At 41.4% G+C, this 11432-nt stretch overlaps 1 protein-coding gene across 1 annotated transcript; it reads left to right on the top strand.

Moving 5' to 3' along the window:
- Positions 1-3815: 3815 nt before the first annotated feature.
- On the top strand, positions 3816-5943 carry foxl3 (forkhead box L3; the record flags this gene model as incomplete). Its single annotated transcript, XM_080747721.1, has 3 exons — positions 3816-3922; positions 4782-4950; positions 5461-5943. 3 exons carry the CDS (start codon positions 3816-3818, stop codon positions 5941-5943), a joined length of 759 nt encoding a protein of 252 aa, XP_080603847.1.
- Positions 5944-11432: the final 5489 nt, after the last annotated feature.

The raw sequence follows: 11432 nt of genomic DNA, 5'->3' as shown, positions 1-11432 counted from the left end.
ATACAGAGATCCAATGTTAAAACCCCAGTTCCCTATGGTTCAATGCTGGAGTACTTTAACCTTTTCAAGGCTAGTATACAAAAGAACAACTCAAAAGCACAAGGAAACACCTGTTGAGGGCCCAAAGGTGCAGTGGTTGAGTGCTTGATCGGTTGTCCCTGCTTCAGGTGGGTTTCAGACAGGTTCAAGTCCCATGCCATCAAGGTACACGGAGGACCATCGGGAGGGGTGTCTCTCCCCCTGTTTCCTGAGAAGTAAAGGTAAGGTGTCATGTGTGAAAGGACGCTGTCCAACTAAAGATTTACAGAAACACATTTTAAATGCTCACCATGCCTTGCAAGCACTGGAAGAATTTGAGATTTAATTTTAGCCTTGAAAATGTCAAAATGTTCTAGCATTGAACCTTGGGGGAGCTGGGATTTGAACCTGGAACCTCTGTACTTTGAGTCTGATCATAAAACCACCAGTCCATCATTCATTCACTCCCAATAGATGTTTCTTAGTGTTTATCACATATTTTTTTGAATTTCAGCCTTTAAAGGTTCAAGGTATTCCAGCATTGAACCATAGGGGGACTGGTATTTGAACATGAAATTTCTATGTTGAAAGTCTGTTCATTAGACCACTAGACCATCACTCAGGCACTATGAGTGGATGTCTCCTAGTGCCTGTCATTAACCTTATGATTATGTTTATGCATGGGTTTGGAACTTTGGAGTTAAGGTTAGGGTAGGGATGTGATGAGAGATTCATGCAGTGAATGCCTTTAGTATCTTTAGTATGCGCTAAGAACAAAATGATGCCCGATGTGTGATGGCAAATAGTTTGATGGCTAATAGTTTTCTCTCTGTATTCTGTATGTGGTAGGTAGGTACTGCAGGCCTTATCTATTACACCAGAGGTCTTCAACAGGGGGTCCGGGACCCCTAGGGGTCCCCAGAGTTACTACAGGGGGTCCTCCAAATCTTTGTGTGATAGAAACCCTTTTTCTCCTTCTTTATATTAACCACTCGAACCTTAGAACCTTCAGATATTTAACCACTTTCACTCTGTACTTAGTCTGCTCTTTTTCCCCTCTACACCAAAGCTCTTTAGCCACAAATAGCAGATCTAGAGCTTGTAGATCGGCAGAGTGAAAGTGTTTAAATATCTGAAAACACAAATTGACACGAATCCAAAATACACTGATGATTGTGCTGTCAAACAATGAAACTATATGGAATCTATGAACAGGTAGTGGGGGTCCCTGCTTTATCTCTCTCTCAGCCGGGGTTCTTGGCCTGAAAACGTTGAAGACCCCTGCTGTCTGTGTTAGGTAGGTACTGCAGGCCTTATCTATTACACTATACATAACCCACCGTAATTCAACAGCAAATGGTGGCAATGAGGATGGCTGCACAGTACAAGCGCAAATGAAAACGGCCTTCAGCCCACATTCTGTACATAAACATGTTTATGGTTCCCAGTGCACTGTTGTGTTTTGATAACCTTTCCGTAGTCTCCCTCGCGGAACAGCCCCCGGAAACGCCACTTGGTTGGTTTACATAAATCCATGTGCACAGACACACACACACACACACACACACACATACTCACGTACTCACGTACACACATGGGCGTCACAAGGGGGGAAAAGTGGGACTGAGTTACTATAGGGCCCAAGGTGGAGGGGCCTTAATTATTTTATACTTTAGCTATTGAAAAAATAGCAGATATACAAGCTCACAGCGCGGCGCTCGGTGCCGCGCTGCAAGCTTGTAGATCTGCTATTTTTGAAAAGTCCTGAAAATGTGTGCAAATCTTGGAATATATATATATTTTTAAGCGAACATTTGTAACTCAAATTTTGCTTCTGGGGGGGTCCCTGGAACTAAATATTCTGAAATGGGAAACATAGGTTTTTCAAATTTTCAAGATTTTTCAAAAATAGCAGACCTACAAGCTCGCAGTGCGGCACTCGGTGCCGCGCTGTGAGCTTGTATGTCTGTTATTTTTCAATAGTTAAAGCACAAAATAATGCGTTCCCAGTCAATGAATCCTTGTACCCAGGACCCAGAATTTGGTGAGACACCCCTGCTTGCACGCACGCACGCACGCACGCACGCACACACGCATGCACACAAACAAACAGGCCTATAGGAAGCGGGGGTATGAGACAACAATCAGAGGGATGGCGAGTGACCAGCAGAGACGAGTTTGTAATCGCCGCGGCCGGCCGCAGACGGCCTGGTGGAGGAAGCCTCGTCATGGGAATGGCCCGGTGGGTTCCGAGGAGAGGAGGGGCTTATCAGATATCTCATCTGAACTCTGCTAAATCAGCCTTTTTAATTGACTCCTCCTCGTCTTTTCTCTCACATTTCATTCCATTCGCATTCGCATAGAGTCTCATGTAAACAAACAAAAAAAACTATTTAGTCTGCAGGCCCTTCGCGATAGTTGCGCCACAGTAAGAAAGTCCCCCAAAAGAGTACGCCTGCAGCTGTTGAGCAGATATGATGCAAAATTACATTATTACACACGTTGTTTTTGCTTCCACGCTAAAACATGAACAGTGTTTCTCAAAGTGGATTCCAGTGACTCTGCGGGTTCCTTTAGGAGGGTCTAAATTGACTCTTTCAAGTCTGTTACTCTGACAGAATACAAATGGAACCAAATGGACCCTGACGGGTCCATTTGGTTCCATTTGTATGCTGTCAGAGTTAAGGGAAGACCTTGGAATTTAAAAAGTTTGAGAATCACCGTGCTAGAACACAAAAACTGCACAGGCCTATCTGCGGACGAAAACGAACTACGCTGTTGACCTTTCCACTGCTTCATTAGCCTAGCAGAAATAAACACAGGAGCGTGTTTACGGGCCTGTGTTGCATCGATTGAGGCGCACAATGCATCTCCTACAAGTGGAACCTATCTTTCACATCACGGGGCCACACACAGTGGCGTAGCGCCGCGGGCTGTTTGTGTCGGTCCATGTCACCTCACGGGAGACCCCCCAATTGCCCAGTTAAGGGCCCTTCCAAATACACACATCCCCCTCTTATAGTCACGGAAACAATTTATGGCCATTATAGAACCCTATTATAGATTACATCTACAACGTTGTTGACTAAAACGTCTCCTGCGCGGCCCGCAGAAGTTGTCGGCGGAATTTTGACAACAACACGCCCCCAAAGAGTTAATCCTTAAAGAGGAAATAAAACAAAGACGCAAAAGAAGCTTGTTTGTTTTGCGTTGGATCGGCGTAAGTAGCGTAAGCTAGATTAGGCTATAAAAAGAAACAAAACAAAACGTGGAGTCAACGCTCTTTTAGCCCTAGAACTTTGTGGACCACCCAGAATCAAAGCTGAGAGGGGGAGAGAGAGAGAGAGAGAGAGAGAGAGAGAGAGAGAGAGATTTTGGTCTTGGTCTAGTTACCCTTTGCTCACGCCCTGGGTTCAGACGTTCAAGCCAGCCTCTGTTTGCCGGCCAAATAATTGAGTGCCTTATCGGCTCAGTGCTACCTGGGGACCAACCGTGGACGAGGAGAGAGAGGGGGAGAGAGAGGGGGGGGGGGGAGGAGGGAGGGGGGGGGGGGGGGGGGGGGCTCCTAGGGACCTGTGATCACCACTAAGGGGCGAGATAAAGACCTCATTCTGACTGGCAACCTCAACAAGGATAGTATGGTAGGACAGGGAGACTTGACTCACAGTAGTCAAGTAGTAGTAGTAGTAGTAGTAGTAGTATTTTGGTCATAATATTTTGAAGCGCTAAATGTTGCCTCTGTATTTGGATTAGATGAATTAAGATTTTGTGAGCGTATAGAGCTTGAAGTGCAGATCATGTTCGATAACTCCCAATATCCGTACAACTGTTTCAACTATGATGGAGATGGTTACCCCTCCTCTAGTACAGACGAAGACAAGAAAATGTGCAGACCCGCATACAGGTAGGATGTTTTTTTCATTAATCGTACCGTACACATTATACAACATCAGGCTATATATTGTGTAGGATATATTTTAGACTTTTTGAAAGTCAGTGAAGACATCATGTCTAAATTTGATGGTTTGCAGTTTACAATTACAATTTAGCGGAGTAAGAGACATTAACCTAAACAAACAAGTAAATAGAATGCAACGGCAAATAATTAAGTGCTAAAGTAACTGATACTTTAGCACTTAAAATATTATTTTTATTTAAATATAAATAACAATATGATGTCTAAATAACAACTAATACTTGGCATTTGTGAACAAATATTATATGTACTGTACTAAATGGCATATAGGTGAACAACTAAGCAACGTCTACATACACTTCATAACTTTTATTTTTCTTCTTTATTTATGGACATCCATAGTCATGTTAGTCAAGTAATCTTTCAATTTAACATGTCTTCGATTCAGACTTTTGACGTGATATTAATTATTTTCATCACATGACTAAACGTAATGCCTACATTTGAAACAATATATTCAAGATGTTTTATTGAATAGTATTAACAAACTTATTTAGTACTCTCACATCAATGATTAATATGTTAAAAAACATTTAATGTGACACATACATAAAATCATCACAATTGTTCCATATAAAAGTGGATTCCAGGGACTCTGTGGGTTCCTTTAGGAGGGGTCTAAATTGACCCACACGAGACTGTAACTCTGACAGTGTACAAATGGAACCAAATGGACCCGTTAGGGTCCATTTGGTTCCATTTGTACACTGTCAGAGTTAAGGGGAGACCTTGAAATGTTAAAGTTTGAGAAACACTGATCTAACCGAACTGTGTTTCTCTCCGTCAGCTACATTGCTCTGATTGCCATGGCTATCCAGCAGAGCCCAGACCAACGGGTGACTTTGTCTGGTATATACGAGTTCATCATGAAGAGGTTCCCTTACTACAGATCCAACCAGAGAGCCTGGCAGAACTCCATACGTCACAACCTCTCTCTCAACAGCTGCTTTATCAAGGTACACAACTAGACACAGAGATGAAGAACATTGCCTATAGCTGTATAATGATCATTTGAAACTGTATTTAGTTGATACAATCATTTACAAGGACATCAAAATTAGGAGTATTAAAATACTGACATCTAAGAATGTAATTCTTGTTGTTTTTATGAATTATCTATGTATTATTTGGAATCTTTTATGATAATTTGTTTTGTAAATGAAACAATAATATATTAAACTATATTAGACCATAGTAGCTACAAGGCATGGATGTTTATGTTTAATGAACATCAACAAATATAAAATATCGGTTTATGTCCAAAACCGTTCGTTTTGAATGTATCATTACAAAACTAGTGGTGTTGTGTGCTTGTATATCTTCTATTTTCAATAGTTTCGTGCAACAGTCTTATATGATGAGGAAGGCCTGAACTTGTAGATACGAGGTTTCTGTCTGACAGTGACCATATGAAGCTATCTTTTTACATTTTATTATTCGATTCCTTTATTTCTTTTTGATGACAGGTTCCACGAACTGAGGGCAATGAGAAGGGCAAGGGAAACTACTGGACTTTTGCCACAGGCTGTGAGTCCATGCTTGATCTGTTTGAAAATGGCAACTTTAGGCGCCGCAGGCGCCGGAGGAACGTGAAAATAGGCTTCCGGGACAACGGGCCCGAGCCGACCTTTCACGCCTTGGACGGCCACAGGAATCAGCTCAGACCCTCGGCCCGGTCCCTCGAGCCGGAACCCGTCCTGTGCCCGCTGAACCCAGACAGACAGCGACTGGTGCCGCAGCCGAGCCCGATCAACATCCTAAACCCCGGTCAGGGAAAACCAGAACCGGAGATCAAGTTCAGTATCGACTACATCCTGTCCACTCCGGATCCTCCCTTGCCCCTGCCGGGCTTTAGACCACCCCATGGCAACATACACATAGGCCCCACGGGGCCCCCCATACACGTGCTGGAGCCGCAGCATCTTAATCTGCACTTCTGGACTTTGTGAGATGAGAGAGTAAGCTAGAATAAACTCATTGTTGTTCCTTCATTGAATTCTGCGACTGAAATTGGGAAATGAAGACAGCCAAAGACTTGTGAGTCCTCAAAAGGAATTTTATTGACTTGAAAATGTATTGATGAACAATACAGAGAGGTACAGTATTATGTGACCATATGAAGACGGGTAAAAAAAAAAAGAGAGATCATACTTAAAGACAATAGTTACTCAGATAGGAATTTGCCTAAATGAAAAATTAGAATATTGCATTCCTGAATTCAGATTCCTGTTATTATATTTCTGGTGTCTGGTCCCAATGTTTATATTATTGTTAATATATCTCAGTATATCTGTGGTCGGATGTATATTATGTGGTAGACTTCCATTGAAAGCTGTATAAATGATTTTAATATTGGTGTTGACAATGAGGATACGTTGATCTAATCAACAGATTACAAAAGTAGAAGTTGCCGTACAGAGCCAAAAGCTGTAAGTAGTGGAACAAAAACAAAAACATTAAGATTTGCTCATGTTCTGCCAAAAGTATTGCTGGTTACACAGCAAATTCCGGAATGTTAATTTCACTTTGAAATGATGAAAACATTTGTACACTGTCAGAGTGAAATGAGTTAGGATTTTGCCGGGTATAATTTAGCATTTAGAGGTTTCATTTTGGGGTGGTGTGAAATACAAACCCAAGTTACGGCCTATGATTTGATTAACAACAAAATCCTTTGATTGTTTGTTTTTTTGCACTAAATTAGATTTCCCTTTCTTTTTTTTTAAACCCTTCTGGTCATTTAGTGCAGTGGTTCTCAACCTTTTCAGGTCGCGACCCCCAAAATTATCATATTTTCACTGGGTGAAAAATGGGTTGCAAAATCGTGGGGAAAAAAATAAATAATAATAATAATAATCATCATATTTTAACTGGGGAGCCCCCAGTTACATTTTGTATAACACGGTTATATTGTGAAAATAGCAGATCTACATGCTCACAACGCCTCGCGTTTGGAGGCGTTGTGATCATGTAGATCGTCTATTTTCACAATTTCAGCCGTTAATATTTGACAATTTGGCCAATGTTTAATTTGTCATTTAAGAAATGTGCAGATCCCCTCTATACACTTAAACTGGGGACCCCCCCAAATAATTTGGGGACCTCCCTGGGGGCCCCGACCCACAGGGTGAGAACCACTGATTTAGTGTAGTAGCACTACTTGTAGGGACATCCTCAATAAATTGCTGCAAGTGCAGCAAGTGTAATGTCAGTAGGCTACTATAGATATGTCAGATTACACTTTTTGTACCTTTTATTCTGACTATGCCATGGGAACAATATCTGACACGCAATTCCGTCAAAACATGCAGTTGTTCTGAGCTCAATTATGTTGGATTTAAATCAACCCAGAACCTGGCTAATTTTTCCTATTGACCTTTTCAAATCCTGCTTGATTGACATGCTTAAATTCTAATCCCCCCCACCCTTCCCCATTATAATATATCATAATATTCATAAACTCTGGGAGTTATAAAGAAACATCGGTCTGGCTAACATTTATTTTCCTGTACAAGAGGAGATCAATCACGGCGTGTTCGCGTGCCGTTGAAGGGACATTTTTCAATTTAACCTTTATATTATGCCTTGACTACATCAGAGAAGGGGTTTCAACACGCTTAACATGAGTGGCATTTAATATAGCATAACACTTGCAAGGTGAGGCCAAGACGTGACCCTATTTAAATACAGGGGGGGGGGGGGGGCCCTAGCCTTGCCTTAACGGCGCCGCCGCCCCTTCCCCCCCAAAGTCCCTCGACGCAATTATAATTAAACACACCTTATGCCTCCTTGCAAATGCCCCTCATTGATCTGTGGGGTTTTTTAACATTCATATGTGAACTGCCCCTCCAGCTAACGTCGTCTGCTAGCCGCGCGCCGCGCACACGTTTATGGATCAGCAAGTTTCCATTAACAAAGTCGTTGATGTTGAATAGAAAGCTGCTGGTGCTGCCATGCTGTGGTTATATTTGGGTAAATTAACTTAGCATAAAGTGCTCCGAGGCTGTGTGTGTGAGTGTGTGTGTGTGTGTGTGTGTGTGTGTGTGTGTGTGTGTGTGTGTGTGTGTGTGTGTGTGTGTGTGTGTGTGGGGAGGGGGGCCTTTCTCAGACGTCTAAACAGAGAAGCAAGGCCCGAAACCAGGTCCCAAAAGTCAATGCACATATTTTGTTGTCAATGAATATAACACACTTTGTTGCTACTGGCTCTGTGTTCCCCAAATGCCCTGAATTAAAATGACTCTCACAAATTCAAACAATCTGTTTGACCCTTTTTCCATTTCAAGTTATTCTTTTTTTTTTACACTTGGGCAGAAATGTTTTCTAATTACTCGAGGACTTTCCACAATAACATTTCACCTGTTTGGAGAAAGCAATTTCCCATTGTTGGTTTGGAATATGGAAGTGCTGTTTTGTTTGAGAGATTGATAACTTCATTATCGTCGTTGTCGGGTGGAAACCTTGCAAAACCTTGCAAAAACCGTTTTAAATCATTGAAAATCATTGAAAACAGCCGATCTACAAGCACACAACGCGAGGCGTTGTGTGCTTGTAGATCGGCTGTTTTCACTACTTTTGTGCGACGGCCTTGTCTAATGGCTTTTACTTCGCGAAAAAACATACAAATTTGAAACTTGGAGATACGAGGTTTCTGCCCGACAAACACGTTATGTTTATGCTTCTCACTTCTCAGCATGAGCTTGTCGGAAGCCAGCATCAGCATGTGGCGCTCTGGGCGAGAACGCGTGGAACTGGCGTTTAGAGGAAATTGGGAAACCATTGATCTGCAACGTTAATAACAGGTAAATCATAAACACAAATAGGTCATTTAATCTTGAGCTTTTGCTTAGTAATTGGATTTCGCTTATAGGCCGTGGCTGGGATTATAAGGATGGGGTTAATTATTAGAGTAATGTTGGGTTCTAATGAGAGCGTATATACCGTATCTGTTTGTTTGGTTTATGAGGAAGGCTGTGTAATTCCTCTGTGCTTAACTAACAACTGGCTATTTCCTTGAGCTGTGGTTTCATGCAGGATGGGACATACTGTAGACGAATACCAGAAAACTCGCCCTAAAACAAACTCGAACCCAAACTCGTTTCCCAACGGGTCTGTGGCCTTAAGCTAGATGCAGATTAGACTAAAATCTAATCTTTGCTTCTGGTGGTCCCTGGAACAAAAAAGTTTGCGATATGGGGTCCATCCGCGGAACAAAATATTTTGAGATGGGGGTCCACGGCCAAAAACACATTTTGGGGGTCCTTAACCACTGATAAGGCACATTCTACAAATGTCTTCTAAATCATAACAATTTTCTGAAAAAAACGTATGTTGCCATCAGTGTTTCTCATGTGAGGGACACCCAGAATGATATGTATTTGGCCACGGACCCTCATCACAAAATATTCTGTTCCAGGGACTAGGGACCCCCAGAAGCAAATATTTGATTTTAGTCTATTCTGCATCTAGCTTAAGGCCACAGACCCGTTGGGAAACGAGTTTGTTTTAGGGCGAGTTTTACGGTTACCCTGTAGACTGCGGCTGTCAGCAGTTCACAATGTAAGATTGCAACATGCACAGATTGATTGATTGATTGATTGATTATTTGATTGATTGATTGATTGAAAACTTTATTAGAAGTTTGCATAGGGAAAGGTACAGTTTCATGACGGTACACTTCACTGCTACAGGCCATAAAATAATACACCCAAAAAAGCTTATGGCTTGTTTCAATTGAGGTCCCTTTTTTAAACTCATAAAATTGAATGACAGACAGTACAGTACTATGCAGAAGATATCATCAAATTAACCCATTATAACCTGACCAATACCTAAGAAAAAGTCTTCTAAATCCTACTGATTTTCTGAAAAACCTATATCAGTGGTGTTCAAACTGTTTAATGTCAAGGACCCGTAGAATATGATATGTATTTGACGGCAGACTACCATCTCAAAATAGTTTGTTCCAGAGAAAGATTCGAGTTACAATTATTGTTCGCTTTAAAAAATATATATTCAAAGATTAGCAAAAGAAGAAAAAAAAATAGCAGATCTACAAGCAGAGATCTTATTATGTGCTATGTTTTAATAGTTAAAGCATACAATAGTGGTTAAAGTGGTACAGGGATGCGTTTCAGGTCCAGGTAAAATGTGTTCACCTTCAGTGTTACAAATTAACACTGAGGAATTTGAGTGCTGTGTGCTTATAAATGCACGCATACAGCATAGGCCTGCACTGGAATTATTTCAGCTAATGAAGATCGGTGAAATAGCCTTAGGGCCTTTGACATACACACGTCTCTGCCCTTTTGCCATTTGAAGTCCCCATCGCTTCCTGCATGTGCAGAGCAGATAGCTGCTGGGGGCCCATCCGCCGAGGTTATGGGGTGAAATATGCCAGCGTTTTTAAATGGCTTTCAAAATAGGCATAGAAAAAAAGAGGAAAATCAACACACCGTGTCAATCAATGCCACTTGTGTGGACATGTTTACATTTAGATTCGATTTGCAGTTGCGATCCTTAGGCCCCAGATGTCTGGTTCTGCCACGAGGATGTCCCTACGAGGAATGCCGGCCTGGAAGTAGGCTAGCGCTACACTAAATGACCAGAAGGGTGTAAAAAAAAAAGGAAAGGGAAATGAGGAGTACAATAAAGGAAAGGGCTTGACATTCAAATGAAAATATGACTCGGAAATCTGTTCTCGTCTGGTAAACAAACAGAAGACAGATATAGCAGAATGGTGGTCAAGGTGGTCTCAGTGAGACCATGAAGTCACACAGCAGCAACCGGTCATTTTATTTCACTGATACTGAAGCGGATCCCTGTGACGTGGTTGACACTTTATAGATCAGCCTATTCTCAGGTACTTTATTTTTGTTTATTTTCTTGCTCTTTTCTCGCTCTCTTTTCTTTCCTTTGATTTTGCTGGGACAGAAAATTGTAACTCGGATAACATGTTAATTTTGTGATTCTTGTGTTGGCAATAGAGCATCGCAGCGGAAGTGGTTTACTGGTGCCACTTAAAATCTCCCATTCATTTTCCCCATTGACTTTTACAAAAGTATTTATAACAATTATGTTAAGTCTAGAATCAAGCCATCCAGGATGGCTGTGAATCATGACCATACAACCTTTGATCCTATGTGAAAACATGTTTTAATATTACATTATTTGATATACCACATTTAATAACTACCCTTTGTTTAGCGATTTTCATAGAAACAAAGGTTTCATGTTCATGATTCACTGCAATCCTGGATGGCTTGGTTCTAGGTGTAACATAATTGTTATAAATGTTTTTTGTAAAAGTCAATGGGGGAAATGAATGGGAGATTTTAAGTGGCACCAGTAAACCACTTCCGCTGCGATGCTCTATAAAACCTATATTTAACAAAAGATCAGCCTATTCTCAGGAACATAGTAAAAACCCATAGTGCTAAGT

Source organism: Nannobrachium achirus, assembly GCF_963921795.1.
Source record: "Nannobrachium achirus genome assembly, chromosome: 18".
Taxonomy (NCBI): domain Eukaryota; kingdom Metazoa; phylum Chordata; class Actinopteri; order Myctophiformes; family Myctophidae; genus Nannobrachium; species Nannobrachium achirus.
Note: the sequence above shows the minus strand (reverse complement) of the source record. Positions and strands in the feature narration are given on the sequence as shown.